This window comes from Chiloscyllium plagiosum, chromosome 16 (assembly GCF_004010195.1).
Source record: "Chiloscyllium plagiosum isolate BGI_BamShark_2017 chromosome 16, ASM401019v2, whole genome shotgun sequence".
NCBI classification, from domain to species: Eukaryota; Metazoa; Chordata; class Chondrichthyes; order Orectolobiformes; family Hemiscylliidae; genus Chiloscyllium; species Chiloscyllium plagiosum.
In genome coordinates, this window is record NC_057725.1 from 61,988,897 (window position 1) to 62,005,215 (window position 16,319).

The window sequence follows — 16,319 nt, forward strand, 5'->3', positions numbered from 1 at the left end:
CCAAACATTCCCCTTGCTCCTCCCCCCCCCCCCCCCCCCCCATCCCCCCCAATTAATCTCTCAGCTGCCTTTCCCCTTCCCAGCCCTGAAGAAGGGTTATGCCCAAAACATTGACTGTCTTGCTCCTTGAATTCTGCCTGCTGTGCTTTTTCCAGTGTGTCAAATGCGTTCTTCATCACCCTGCCTACTTGCGACTCCATTTTCAAGGAGCTATGCACTTGCACCCCAGGTCTGTTTGTTCGATAACACTCCCAAGTCCTTTCCTGATTTGCCTTACTAGAATGCAACACCTCACACTTTATCTAAATTAAACTCCATCTGCCAGTTCAAGATGACAAATCCCCACCATTTTCCTTCTCAAGGTCAACTAGGTACAGGCAGTAAATGTTGATCCAGCAGTAAAACCTATGTCTCACGATTGAAAGAAAAAAGTAATCCTCTTTTGGCTTTGGCATTCCTAGTGCATCTATGCAGTGTTACTCTAGTGGGTGTAGCATAGCTATTAGAAGGCTGCTGACTTTCAGTGGAGGAGAATGCAGCTTTCCATGGTGAAATGACCTTGAGCAGCTTTGAGCCAGAGGACCCACTGCAGACTGCACTGCCACTAGCAGCTGTATTCTAGACTGGATGGCAGGTAAACATCAGCAAGGGCAGGACTATTTTATGTGAATTCTGTCTTCATGAGAGATGGCAGCAGGTCCACACAGTTACTGCTGTTCTTGCTGAATCAGCTGCTCGGTAATTATTTTGTTGTACGTTGAATTAGTGAATTGCTATAACACTGTGCAATCCCTGTGACAAGTTGGTGTTCAACTCTTTCAACAATGTCTTTCTGTGCATGTGTCTTGACCCTACTTTACATTTCTACATCCCTTCACTAAAGTCTCCAATGCAGGAGTTTATAAACTTTGAAGTCCACTTTGTTCTTTGGACCATTCTTCAATGTTTCCCAAGTCAGGTTCATTTCATGCACAACCTATGCAGCCATAATCTACATTAGTTTGGATTTATCTAGTGTTTTGGACCTACCGATGTGCCATTGTGATTACTGCTAGCTGAATATTTAAAATTATTCAAATCGAGCAGCGTGAGGTTGCAGTGAATGGTCACAAGACAATTAAGCAATGGCCATGTGTGCATTTTTCTTTGGTCCGTAGGAGATAAATGTTTTTAGGTCTTTTGCTGAGTGACTGTTACCATGCATGAATATTTGTTGCATGAGAGGACAGGCTCATGGCTTACTTCAGTTGTGTATCATTGGAGTGATAATATCTGCAAATTACTATAGAAGAACCGAATGGGCCCTTTCTCCTTCCCATCATTGGGAAGTACCTGATTTCTGTTGAGAATTCTCAAGAACAGCTTGGTGAGATACGGAAAGTCCAAGAGGGTGCCAATCATCCAGAAATTAAATGAATATTATAGTAATTGCTGTGAATTATCCAGGTGGCAAACCATAGAAGGGTTAAAAAATTGTTTATGTTTATGTTTTTGTTTTGTTTTTAACTATTCTTCTTTGATAATTCCGGAAACATCAGAATCTTTCATAATTCCAGAATATCCTCAACATGGTGCGGCAGCAGCTCGCAGCCACCTCTCCCGACCTATGGCTTTTTAATTTCAGTTTTCTAAGGCACAGGAGGAACAGGAACACTAAACCCAGTGTTTGCAGATACTGTTACAGCCTGCAAACACTGCTACAGTCCAGGAACCAGCTGAAAATGAATTTGAATGGAGAGCTGTTGAAGGAGTTATGCGATCTTGACTTGCTGTGGAGACCAGGCCTTGGCCTCGCCTGATGTCAGTGGCTGGATTTGATACATTGGAAGCGGTGTGCGAGGAGGCGGATGTGTGGTAAGTGGGCAGTAATTTGTGCTAGGCTAAAAACAAACCCTAGTTGGCCAGCTCTCCTGTCCATTCTGCTCCGTGGACAATAAGTTGGACTGCATCCGACTGTGGCAGGTTTCTCAGCATGAGTTTAGGGATTGCTGTGTCTTTGTTTTTATTGAAATATGGCTTGGTGACAGAGTTCCAAACACAGCTATCCAGTTAGATGGGCTTGCCGTGTTTGCCCTGACAAAAATGCAGCTCTGTCTGGTAAGATTCGCGGTGTGGCTCAGTGTGTCTACATCAACACAAAATGTTGCAAGGACTCTGTGCTAGTCTTCAGTTACTGCTCATCACTGGTGGAGTTTGTGATTGTTAGATGCAGACCATTTTATTTGCCATGGGAATTCACTGCTGTCCTTATAGTCTGGGTGTATATTCCTCCCAGTGCTAATGCTATGGAGGCACTTTGTGAACTGTATGGGACTGCAGAACTCACTCCCTGATGGACTGTTTATTGTTGCTAGAGATTTTAACCATGTGAATCTCCAGTCTGTGCTCCCTAAATTCCATCAGCATATGGACTTTGTTACAAGAGGGGGGAATACGCTGGATCTGGTTGAGACAAACATCCTCAATGCATACGCGACAGAGCCCTGGCCCCACCTCAGCTTCTCAGACCTCATCTGTGTTATCCTAATTCCAGCATACAGACTGCTCATTAATTATATCAAACCAGTTCTGAAGCAGGTGAAAACCTGGCCGGCAGGAGCCATTTCTGCTCTTCAAGAATGCTTTGAACACACTGGCGTGTGTTTAAGGAGGTGGCAACCGATGGTGACTCCATCAACTTAGAGGAGTGCACGGTGTCAGTGATTTACTACATTATCAAATGCATTGATGACGTCTCTGTGTCTAAGACCATCACTTCTCACCCAACCAGAAACTGTGGATGACCGCATAGGTGTGTGCACTGCTGGGAACCTGTGATTCCTGCCCTAACAACATCAAGGGCCAGCCTGTCCCGGGCCATCAAAGAGGCAAAGCGTGCACACGCACAGAGAATACACAGCTATTAGGACAGCGGTGATATGTGGAGCATCAAGCCATCACCAACCACAGAAAAGCAAAGCATCTCCTGCTTATGTTGGTGATGCCTTCTTCCTGGATGAGTTGAACAACTACTATGCACGGTTTGAGGCACAAAATGATGTGGCAGTGACACAAAATGATGTGGCAGTGAGGAAACCCCCCCCCCCCCTCCCCCCACAATCTCCACAATGACCAGGTGTTGTGTCTTACCATGACTGACGTGAGGTAATCTCTATGCAAAGTCAACCCACATAAGGCTGCTGGACCAGATAACATGCCTGGCAGGATGCTCTTGACATGCTGGTGGATGTTCTCACAGACATTTTTAACATCTTCCTGAGTTGTGCCGTAGTTCCAATGTGCTTCAAGGCTGCTATCATCGTCCCCATGCCGAAGAAGTCTTCAGTGTTCTGCCTCAACGACGACCGTCCCATCATGTTAACACCCATCATCATGAAGTGTTTTGAGAGACTTGTGATGAGGCATATGAAGACCCTGCTGTTACCCTCACTGGACACCCTGCAGTTCACGTATCATCTCAACTGTTCAACATATGATACCATTTCCGCCTGGCCCTCACCAACTTGGACAAGAAGGGCACCTATGTTAGATTACTGTTCATTAGACTTAAGTTCTGCATTTAACACTATTCCTCAGCACCTGAATGGAAAGCTGAGTTGGCTGGGCTTGAATACTTCCCTCCGTAACTGGATCCTGGACTTCTTGACTAGGAGACCTCAGTCTGGATTGGGAACAGCATCTCTTAGCGCCATCACACTGAGCATGGGCCCCCTCCCCCCAGGGCTGTGTGCTTAGTCCACTGCTGTTCACCCTGCTGACACAAGACTGTGCAGTGATGCACAGCTCAAATCATATTATTAAGTTCGCTGATGACATGATGTTAGTGGGTCTCATTAGCAGGAAGAATGAGTCAGCATATAGGGTGGAGGTGCAGCAGCTAAAGAAAGGACTGGTGCAGAACCAACCACCTGTCTCTGAACGTGGACAAAATTAAAGAGATGTTTGTTGACTTTAGGGGGTGCATGGAACAATCACTCTCTGCTGGACATTGATGGCTCACCCTTGGAGATCGTGAAGAGTACAAAATTTCTTGGCGTCCACTTGGCGGAGACCCTTACTTGGTCCCTCAACATTAGTTCCATAGCTAAGAAGGCCCAACAGCATCACTACTTTCTGAGTAGGTTGAGGAAAGCCCATCTTCCAGCCCCATTCTCCATTTCCCCCATCCTCACCACATTCTACACAGAGTTCATTGAGAGTAGCCTGAGCAGCTGCATCACTGTCTGATTTGGGAATTGCAATGTCTCTGATTGGAAGACCCTACAATGGATAATGAGGACAGCTGAGAAGATCATCCGGATCTCTCTTCTCTCCATTACAGACATTTACTCCACACGCTGCATCCACAAGGCTAACCACATTGTGGATGACCCTACATGTCCTCCATTCAAATTCTTCTTCTCCCTCCTGCCATCTGGCAGAAGATGCCGAAACATTTGGTCTCTTGTGGCCTGACTGTGCAATACTTTCTTCCTCCAAGCCATCAGGCTCCTTAACACTGTATGACCACATTCTATTGCATTTACAATTTTGAGGTGGCGTTTTGAATTGCTGCTAAAACAATGGTTTATTAATGATCATTCATTTTACATTGTAATTTGTCCACCACTGTGCCTATTGTCTTGTCTTGTCAGGAATTATTGTGCTTTCTTGCATGTTTTGCACTTCTCTACGCACTTTATGCAGTCCTGTGTATGACTGTACTCTTGTATAGTCTGTGTGTTCATATAGCCTTTGGTCCTGGAGGAACACTGTCTCATTTTTATTGTACCAGCTGTATGTAGTAGAAACAACAAATAACGTTACTCTACTCTAACATTGGGAAGGCAGGAGCAGGGTGTTTAACTAGGTGGGGTGATGAAATGTAAAGGGGAAAATGTGAGATTATCCACTTTAGTTGCAAAAACAAGAAGGCAGACCATTTTCTGAATGGTGATAAGATTGGGAAAGGGGAAGATACAAAGAGGCCTGGGTGTCCTTGTATACCGGTTGCTAAAAGAGTGCATGCAGGTGCAGCAGACAGTGAAGAAGGCAAATAGCATGTTGGCCTTCATAGCAAGAAGATTTGAATATGGCAGTGTTGGTCTCTTTATCTAGGAAAGGACATTCTGGCTATGGAAGGAGTGTACCAAAGGTTTACCAGACTGATTCCTGAGATGACAGGATTGAATTATGAAGAAAGACTAGATTGGTTCGATCTGTATTCATGAGCTTAGAAGAATGAAGGGGGGATCTCACAGAAACTTACAAAATTCTAACAGGGCTAGACAGGGTAAACACAGGAAGGATTTTCTGATGACCAGAAACCCATAGTCAGGGGTTACAGTCTAAGGATATGAGGAGAAATTTCTTCACAGACAGTGATGAACTGTGGAATTCTCTACCACAGAAAGTGGTTGAGGCCAAAGCGTTAAATGTTTTCAAAAAGGAGTTAGATATAGTTCTTCAGGCTAAAGGGATCAAAGTGTATGGGGAGAAAGCAGGAACAGGGTACTGAATTGGATGATCCACCTTGATTGTACAGAAGGATGGAGCAGACTCAAAAGCTCTTCTGGCTTATTCCTCTTATTTTCCATTCTATCTGCAGGCATATGTATAGGGTTCAAAACCTGAAAAAACTCATTTTGTAGCAATAGATTGCTTATCTAGATCATTGTTATTTGTCATATCGGTTGAAATCTTGCTATCTGGGCAATTATAATGCACAAACCGAAATCTGCACCCACATATCTTTTGGTCTTGATGTCAGATTGAATTCACTGTGTTTAAATTTCATTCAAACTCTTGTTTCCTTTCTTTACCATTCTATAGCATTGTGCCAGACTATACCCAGGTATATCCCAAGGAAGCGGAACTGGAATTGGGGAAGGTGAAAGGTGAAGAGATGACTATGAATGAATCCCATGAACAAAATGACTACTGGTGTGAGTGGCTTTCTTATGATATTTTGATTTATAGAGAAAGCTCAGTTCAATCATATCCCATTAAAAGAAAAATAAGATTGGGAAAGGGGAAGGTATAAATTGATTAGAGTACTGTATATACTTGTGTAAAATTCAAATTTTTTTAGACTTTTTAAAGGTTCAATTAAGAGGGTCTACTAATACACGGTTAATAGTTTTGAGGAGCTGAAATTCATGCTGCAGTTCAAAATACTGTATTTTTGGCAGAAGTCAATTTGATTGCACAACTAATCCCAGGTAAAGAAGAAAAACACAATGGTAAAGGTAATTACCAGATAAAAACAAGAGAAACAGGAATGAATTACTGGTAAGAAATGTTATTTATATGTATGTGGTACGAAAATTTAACATGTCAGAGATTTAATGAAATCCTGCAAAATCGCACTGTTCAATATTGCCATGGTCTGATATAATGGCACACTTAAAATGAAACACTTATTAAATTCTGAATGTGTAAGTGTCTTGAACTTTCCCACCAAATTCTTCCATTTCCCTCCAATTTACTCTCTTATGTTATGAACCTCAGCAACATTTAACACATTTGTTAAAGCATTAAAGATATGCTACTATGTAGCTAATATATCTCGCTTTTATTCAGATATAATGGCACAATTAAAATTATTAACTTTTTAACGATATTAACTTTTGGATGTATGGTGAACAAAGTGCTACAAGTACTGATAGACTTAGTACAAGTCTAAATAAATGAGAGAATCAAAATGTGCTAAAGTGAACCAAGTGGGCTAAGTAGAGTTATGTATGAATGAATCAATGAATGAATAGAAATGCAATATAGTAAACAAAGAAGGATGAGTAGAATTACTAGTATGAATGAATGAATGTGATTTTGTTTAAGTGGGAATCATGGAAACATGCAGTTCCCTTTGTACTAGGTTTATAATGCAATATAGCAGGGTCGACGTTTATGTGAGATATATGGAAAATACAAGATTTTTTTTGGCCTAAAATAAGGGGTTGACTTTTACGCAAGATCGACCTTTACATGAGTGTATATGGTAAATACTTTCACAAAGACCTCAGCCTCAACCTGAGGTGTGAGACCCTTGAATATAACGTCAATTTAGACCAGGGAGAATGTTTGTTTCAAAAAGATTTGCATATGTTGAAATGAGAGTTGGTTGGCATGGTGGACTTGTGGGAATAAATTAGGAACATTTGAGTATGGGAACCGTTAGCAAATGAGATTCAGAGATAATCGTTTCATTTCAAATTTGTTTCTTTTATAAATGTGCATCTAACCGAAACCATTATTGTTTGTATCCTAGTTTGTGAGAATTGCCAGGAGTACTTCATGGACGAGTGTGCCCTTCATGGATGTCCAGTATTTATTACTGATACACCTATACCTGTAGGTACACCAGATAGAGCAGCCCTCACGGTTCCTGCTGGAGTAGTAGTTGTGAAAGAGCCTGGAGGAGAGATTGATGTTCGTTGTTTAGATACCATCATTCCAAAGGGGAGGATATTTGGACCATATGAAGGAGAAGTGTGCCAAACTGATAAGTCATCCGGGTTTTTCTCATGGCTGGTATGTGCTTTTTTAAAGTGCATGTTTGAACTTTGCAATGTATTATGATGCAGTACTATAATAAGGTACTATAATAAGGACACGCAGCTTTGGTAGTTGAATATTTCCTTTTAGCCCAGGAAACAGAATATTCTCGATACATGTTATTGCGAGGTGAGACACCTAATTGTGAATTGACACTTGACCATCATTTCAGATCTATGTTCTTATTGAATGAGAGTCCACACCAGGAATCATGTGAAATTTAGCCTGTGATTTTAAAGTGCAGAGAGGTTGGAATAAGTTCTACTTCTCAATGACACACCCTATATGTCTTTTGCTGAGGCTGAGTGAAAACAAAGGATAAAAATAGCATTGCATATGCAGTGCAGAAACAGGTCATACCTTGAAACTAATCATCTGTTTGAGCTCTATTTGAACTTCCTCCCATCTTTCCTAATCTCAATCTATCTATCTATTGCCTTCTCCCTCATATGTTTATTGTGTTTCCCTGTAAATTAATCAAAACTATATCCAACTACACTTGTGGTAGACAATTTCATATTCACACTACTTTTTTAGATAAAGAAGTTTCTTCTGAATTCCTTATTGAGGGAAACATGTTTATTAGACAAGGTAGAAAAATTTAGATGCGTAAGTGCATGCTTGTGAGTGGTGGAAGAAACTGAAGTGTACATTGACAAGAAAGAGTTGGTATATAGGTAAAAAAGAGATGCAGATGCACTTGGAATTAGTAGGAGAATTTGGGTGCACATGGACCAAGAAATGGTTACAATGGCTAGGAAGAATATGGTTTGAAATTGAAACTTTTGTCAAATAGCTTTGGGAATAGAGTCCCATCATGACAAAGATAAGGCAAAAATGTCCAGAGTAAAAGTGGTACAGTTTGGAGCTACCAAATAAATCAGCAAGTATAAAGTCCCATACAGAAAGACAATTTGTATCGAAAGGAGGTAGTATATATGAGAAAGGATGACTTCTCCATAAAACAAGGAAGACCATGCTGAAATACTCAAGTAGAATATGAACTCATAAAAAGGCCAGTTAAATCTAATGACACCTGTGAATTGTTTAAACCATGGTAAAAAGGGCAGTATTTGCTTTTGTAATATGTGTGGGTTGCAGATTGCATTTGGTAAAGCTTGACATGAAAGAATGTTTAAACAAAAAAGAGATACATGGAAAAGGAGGAAATCTATTGGCTTGTTTTGGAAATTGGATCGGAGACATAGGGTAGAAAGTGCAAATAATAGTTTTCCGCTGTAATTTGCAAAATGTGATTAGTAGTGTCTCCAGAGATCAGTATTTGGGCCTTAGCCTTTTGATACATATATGAAAACAACTTAGCTGATGGAATAGAGGGCCATTTATCTAAGTTTATTACATCATAGGAGCACAACTAATTAAAGAATCTAGTTGTTAGCAATAGGTTGCAAAGGAATATTGATAAACTATGTGAGTGCGAAAACTGCAGATGAAGTTAGGTATGAGGTCATTTATCTTGGACCCAAGAAAGAGAAAAGCAGTACCCTTTACCTGTGTTCACCCATTCCTACCTCACCACTCTGCCCCTTTCCCACCCAAACCCCCCCAACCCCCCCACAATCTGCAGCTCCCTTTACACCCACCACCAGCACCCCCCCCCCCCCCTCCCCCGCCCATCCCGTTAACTTATCCACCTCCTGATACCTGGCTTGCTGTGTTCTCCCATCCTCCTGATATCTACCTTGTAATATGAACCAGGCCAGACCCACTCAAAACATTTCAAGACCCTTTACTCTGTGGCAAGTAATTCATTCTGTTGCCATACGCATTTTTATTTCCAGTCAGGCATCGAGTATCTTAGAAGTGCATTGACACAGTCTCAGTTTTTGTCTCCTTAGCTACTTCTGTAATTATGTTGGTAGAATATTGCTGTGATGTATATTATGTAGATTCTGTTGGTGATGCTGTTTGGAAGACCTGACTCTCTTTTCCAATTTCTTTTTAAACACTTTGTCTTAATGATGTGATGGATCATACGTAGCAAATGGGAAACTTGTGCATTGGCACCAAAATATCTCTCATGCCCACTCTCACCATCTCATATTGTTATTTCCAAACTCATTTGTTCTTTTAATGCCTTTGCATTGTCTTAGTGAATTATTTAAGTTCATCCCCAAGGTCTAGAGAGAATGTTTTGACTTGCTATTTTTAAGATGAAAGGAGAACATTTTAAAAAGGACATGCGTGGCAAACTTTTTTAGAGTGGTTCATGTGGAATGAAGTGGTGGGTGCAGGTACAATTACAACATTTAAAAGACATTTGGATTAGCTAATGAATAGGCAAGTTTTGGAGAGATATGGGCCAAACTTAGGCAAGTGAGACTAGTTTAGTTTGGGAAACCTGGTTTGCGTGGATAAGTTGTACCAAAGGGTCTGTTTCCGTGCTGTATGACTGTGATTCTATGACCCTAACCTTTACACTTGTTTTGAGCATGCGTAAAGTGGATATTCCAGTAGTGATGCAGCTCATCAAACCTCTCTGTTTTAAACAAAACTGAATTTATTTACAGAGTACTGAATGAAAGAAAAAAGAACAGAATACAGAATAACTTTGCCTACTGAAACCCAACAGACTATCCCAACTTAATGATGCTGTTCCAAATACTGCAGCAATCCCCATAAATGTCCCTTGGCAAAAAAAGATAAAATCAAACACAGGGTCTTATAGGAGACAGAATGGGCAGAGAGATTCAACATGGAACACTTTCTTCCATGTAGTTGTTTCTTTTGGATTTCCAGCTAACAACTGAAACAGTAGCTCTGAATAGCCAGACTGCTAAAACCAAATCAAACCAGAGAAAAGCTGAGCTGGGAGATCTGGCCACTCCCCTTTCATTGTACAGACATTTTTAAAAAACTTAACAACATCTCCAAGTAGATAAACCCAGACATCTCGTCAACACTGCCTTGTACAACACTTCCGAAAAAAACCAAGGACAACACAACCTTGTTAAAGTAGCAGCATTGTCATACATCTCCCCCACTTAAAAAAAACTATCAATATCCAAAGATGGCTTCATTTTAAAACCCCTTAACCTTACACTGTTAGTACACTACAGCACGCATATACATTACATTGACTATAAATATGCAAACATGCACTGCTACATTCTATTGCCCTCTGTTTTACTCGTACCACCAAAAGCCTCCATTTCTCATCCAAGTCTTGACAATGCGTCAGCACGCATGTTTTCTCACCCTGCCACATGCGCAATTTTCAAATTGAATGGCTGTAACAACAAGCTCCATCTAAACAGTCTGGAATCTTTGTTCTTAAATTTCTTCACAAACCAGTGGATTCTGATCAGTGTATGATTGTTTCAGGTACATTACTGGTAATATAAACATTGAAATGTTGTAACACCAACACCAAGCTCAAATGTCTCGTCGATGGTCAAATATTTCTGCTGATGAATGTTCAATTTCCTGGATTTCATTGTCTTCCTGTAAGATCACAGCACTTAAACCCACATCACTCTCATCGATAACCACCTTGAATGACTTTGCGTAATTAGGTGTGGCTAATACAGGGACAGTGGTTAACACAGCTTTTAGGCTATAATATGCCTTCTGACAGAAAACTGCATTGAAACTTTTTGCCTTTCTTTGGTAATTAAGTGAGTGGAGCAGCCACACTGCTAAAATTTGGTACGTATTTCCAATAAAATCCACTCGATTGCAGGAATCGTAATACTGCTCTATTTATCGATATATGGGAAACTCGCCAGTTACCTTTGTTTTTGCATTCCGTTGGGCCATTTGTCCATGTCCCATAATGTGGACCTGGAAGGTGACTTAGGTTTTGGCAAATTCACTTTTAGCCAGATTTATCACCAAGCCAGCCTCCTGAAGTCATAGAGATGTATAGCAAGGAAACAGACCCTTCGGCCCAATTTGTCCATGCTGACCAAATGTCCTAACCTAATCTAGTCCCATATCCTTCTAAATCCTTCCTATTCATTTACCCATCCAGATGGCTTTTAAATGCTGTAATTATAACAGCCTCCACCACTTCCTCTGGCAGCTCATTCCATACACGCACCACCCTCTTCACGAAAAAGTTGCCCCTTAGGTCCCTTTTATATCTTTTCCCTCTAGCCGATCAAACAATTCAGATAAATGTTGCAAATGTTCCTTCCATGTGCAACAAAAAACCACCAAGTCATCTGTGTATATGACATAATTGGGTAATCCAGAAATGACCTTATTAGTTAGTCTCTGATATGTGGCTGTTGAAATTTTCATACCAAACTGTATTACTTTAAACAGATATAGTTCATTCAATGTTATGAAAGCCAAGATTGTCTTTGCTCTTATGGACAAAGGTACCTGGCAGTACCCTTTGAGCAAGTCCAACTTAGAAGTATAAGTTGCTTGTCCCACCTTTTTAATACAGTCTTCCAAATATGAATCAGATCTGCATCAGTCTTTATAACTGCATTGACTCAGCGATAGTCCACACATAACCGTTGGGTACCATCTGGTTTTGACACCATTACAATGGGTGAGCTCCGGTCACTAACTCACTTCAGCTGTGTCGTCATGGAGCATGCATTCAATCTCCTTTTTGAACCTGGAGGGTTATGCCTATAAGGATGTTGCTTAATCGAAACAGTATCTCCTGTGTCTCTGTCATGCATAATTAGGTTTGTACTTCCCAGCTTATTTCCACATATCTTCTGTGCAATAGTAATAGCGCTTTCAGGTCATTTTGATTTTCCCCTGAATGGTAACTCAATTTATCCCAATTTTTGACAACTTCCTCATTTTCCAATTTAATTTGAGGAACGCCCAATTCAGAATTTTCTCTTTGCTCTGTGTTGTAATCACTAAAATAGTCTCCTTTTGCTTTCCTTCCCTATCAAAATACCTTTTGAACATATTCACATGACACACTCTGTGAGATTTCTTTCTGTCTGAGATCCTTATTAAATAACTCGCCTCACTCAATTTCCTTTCAACTTGATAAGGTCCACGAAGCCTTGCTTTTAAAAATTCACCTGTCACTGGAAGTAATGCTAACACTTTACCTCCAATAGCAAAATTGCAAGTTTTTGATTTCTTGTCTGCTTCCTGTTTCATTGTATGTTGTGATACTTTTAATTGCTGTCTAGCCAACTCCCCTGCTCTGTTTAATCAATCTCCAAAATCTGACACAGTCCAAACATGTGATCTCTGAATTCTGACTAACCAATTTCTCCTTCGTCAATTTTAGCAGTACTCTCACTTCATGCCCAAAATCTAATTCAAATGTACAACCAGAATTCCTTTATCCCAATCATCTGAATCATCTTGACTATAAGCCCTCAACATGGTCTTTAACATCTGATGCCACTTTTCTAACGCTCCCTGCGATTCTGGATGGTATGCAGTAGATTTGAATTGTTTTACTCCTAAGCTGTTCATAACTTGAATAATTTCCATGTAAAGTTTGACCCTTGATCTGATTGTATCCCTGAGGGTAGTACATATCTCGTGGAAAAATTTGAGTAACGTATCTACAATCCTTTTAGCTGTGATATTGCATAATGGAGCGATCTCTGGAAATCTAGTCGACTCATCCATATTGTTCTAGGAGAAAGTGAGGACTGCACATGCTGGAGATCAGTGTCAAAAAGTGTGGCACTGGAAAAGCACAGCCGGTCAGGCAACATCTGAGGAGCAGGAGAGTCGATGTTTCAAGCATAAGCTGTTCAAAGAGCTTATCCTCGAAACATTGACTCTCCTGCTCCTCGAATGCTGCCTGACCGGCTGTGCTTTTGCAGCGCTGCACTTTTTGACACTTCCATTATTGTTAACAAATACTGATTCTCACTTTTTGTTTTAGGTAGGGGTCCTATGCAGTCAATTGAGACTCTAGTAAAAGGTTCCTCAAATTCAGGAGTTGATATTAAAGGTGCGGGTTTTATTACTACCTGTGGTTTTCCAATTACCTGACATGTATGACATGTCTGGCAAAATTTAACTACATCATCGGCCAGTAAAAATGGTTTTGTATGTTAGCTTGGGTTTTTCTTAACCCTAAAAAACTGGTAGTTTGTGTGCTACCCGCTACACGTCCTTTCTATAAACCACTGGCAATACGACTTGATGTACTTCTGCCCATTTTTCACCTGCCTGAATATGTGATGGTCTCCACTTTCTCATTATGACGTTGTTTTTAAGATAGTAGCACACCGGGATACAGCTAGATTCTTCTTCTGAGTATGCTTTTTGATATGATTGGTTTAGTTTCTCATCTTTCTGTTGCAATTCAGTTAATTTCTCTGAACTAAAGATGTCTGCTTTGTCATCTATCTGCTCCTGGTTTGTCTCAACCATTTGATCAAACAAGGTTTCTGCTAATTCTGCTTCAACTTTCTTACCTGTACTCTTTTTGATCTTTCCTGTTTCAACTGGTGACTCTGTGGCCTCATTGCCACACAGTCCAGGAAAATCCCAGGATATGTGTTCTGCAATAGTTCAATGCCTGAGTTTCCACTGGCTTTTCAGCCACAGTAGGCAACACTCCTGCCTGTGAACCAGCTATATCGTTCGTGAGGACAAAACATATTCCTGGAGCTGAGAGTGTGTCCAGTACTCCTACCACGACTTCTCTACACTTCACTGGACACTCTAACCTCACTCTACATAATTGAGCGCTGCATGTCCTACCGTGAATTCCTGTTATATGCACTTGTTCCGGCAATAATCCTTCAGAGGTACATATCTCCTCATCTTTCAACATCAAATATTGAGGGGATCCTGTAACTCTCAATATTGTTACCTTTTTACCTGCTGCTGCTGGCCCGTGCGAGTAAACTTTACCTTCGCAGGTATCTGGTTTAAAAAGACCTGACATTTCCTCCTTAACCAACCTCCGACCAGGTTGTATATCCTGGTGCAGTTTTTTAACCTTCATTGTGCTTTCTGTTAACACTCCAACAAAACTCATTGGCTTATCCTGTTTTCCTACATCTGGTTTCTCAGTGTTTTTCCTAACCTACCCACACTGATTTCATGTGGCTTACTTTATTGCAGTGAAAACACCTGAGCTTTTTTAACTTCTCTTTCCCCTTCAAGGGTTTCCTTTTTATCCTTTGGTAAGTTATCCTTATGATCTTCACCGAGATCTACCTTTGCCTTTCTACATTAGGATTTCTCTTTTCCCCAATTTCTATCCCTCATGGATTGAAGTTGATGTTGAAAGCCAAACTTTGCTTTATGGATCAACTCAATCATCAGCCATTTCAGCTGTTAAAATGGCAAGATTAGCTTTCTGCCCTTTTATGTGAGTTCTCACTACCTCAGGAAGTGAATTTTTGAACTCCTCCAAAGTAATCATCTCTCTAAGAGCATCATAGGTTTGCTCTATTTTTAATGCCCTTATCCACCTATCAAAGTTACTTTCTTTGATCCTTTCAGACTCGATGTAGGTTTGACTAGGGTCCCTCCTTAGATTCCTGAAACGTTATCTGTCGGCTTCTGGCACAAGCTCATATGCACTTAGGATGGCTTTCTTCACCACCTCATAATGCTCCAGATATCTCCTCTGATAGTGATGCAAATATGTCACCTAGCTCTACCTACAAGTTTTGATTGGATTAACAAAACCTACATGGTCACAGGCCTCCAGTCTGAAAATCAACCCTCCACCACCACCACTATCCAAATGGCTAGTTTTCCCTGTATTCCGTGCGATCTTGCTAACCAGTCTCCCATGGGGAACCTTGTCGAACGCCTTACTGAAGTCCATATAGATCACATTTACCACTCTGCCCTCATCAATCCTCTTTGTTACTTCCTCAAAAAACTCAATCAAGTTTGTGAGACATGATTTCCCACGCACAAAGCCAAGTTGCTTATCCGTAGTCAGCCCTTGCCTTTCCAAATACATGTATATCCTGTCCTTCAGGATTCCCTCCAACAACCAGTCACTAGTTGGTTACCAGTTTAGTGTTAATGGGTTGTAGTGAGCAAGTGGTAGGTCTTATCAACAAGATGAACTATGCAAAGGCATTAAGGGATATCGGAAAGGACAAATATAGACAAATATATGAATTTAGGGTTATGGTGAGGGAAACATAAGAATTTTGAGTTTGGGCCAAAGCAAGGGAGAGAAACAATTCAAGAATTGGTATTGACCTTTGTAACAAAAGAGCTCATGATGTCAGAAAGTACTTCTCCACACACAGGATTAGGGAAACTGATTGATTTTTGTCACGTGTAATGCGATACAGGCTGATTGCATTAACCGAAGTGCATCAGGTTAGGAGAATAGAGTGCCGGATACAATTTTACAGCTGCCGAGAACGTGCAGAGAGAGAGATCAGAATTAACATTTGAGAGGCCTGTTCAAAAGTCTGATAACAACAGTGAAGAAGCTGTTCTTGAATCTGTTCATACGTGTATTTAAACTTCTCAACGGAAGAGATTGGAAGAGAGTATAACTGGGGTGGGAGGGGAGCTTTGATTGTGTGGATTGATTTCCGAAGGCAGCGGGAAATATAGATGGAGTCAATAATTGGAAGGTTGGTTTGAGTGATGGTTTGGGCTGTGTTCACAACTCTTTGTAGTTTCTTGTGGTCTTGAGAAGAGCAGTTGCCATACCATGCTGTGATGCATCCAGGTAGGATGCTTTCTCTTGTGTGTCTATAAAAATTGGTAAGAGTTCCTGTGGATGTACCGAATTCCCTTAGCGTCCTGAGGAAGAAGAGACATTTCTGTGCTTTCTTGAGTGTTGCATCGACATAGGTGAACCAGAACAGATTATTGGTGATCAT

The 16,319-nt window shown here is 40.8% G+C and overlaps 1 protein-coding gene across 9 annotated transcripts in view; it reads left to right on the plus strand.

Annotated features, from left to right (window-relative positions):
• Positions 1 to 16,319, plus strand: part of prdm11 (PR domain containing 11) — a 177,625-nt gene that overhangs the window by 47,733 nt on the left and 113,573 nt on the right. For 7 of the 9 annotated variants that reach the window (XM_043706243.1, XM_043706242.1, XM_043706246.1 and 4 more), the window contains exons 3-4: positions 5,812 to 5,924; positions 7,250 to 7,512. In XM_043706243.1, coding sequence (XP_043562178.1) covers positions 5,812 to 5,924; positions 7,250 to 7,512 — 376 coding nt within the window. Of the gene's footprint in view, positions 1 to 1,556; positions 1,855 to 5,811; positions 5,925 to 7,249; positions 7,513 to 16,319 lie in introns of those variants that run through there. The other 2 variants (XM_043706244.1, XM_043706245.1) reach the window with 2 other exon arrangements.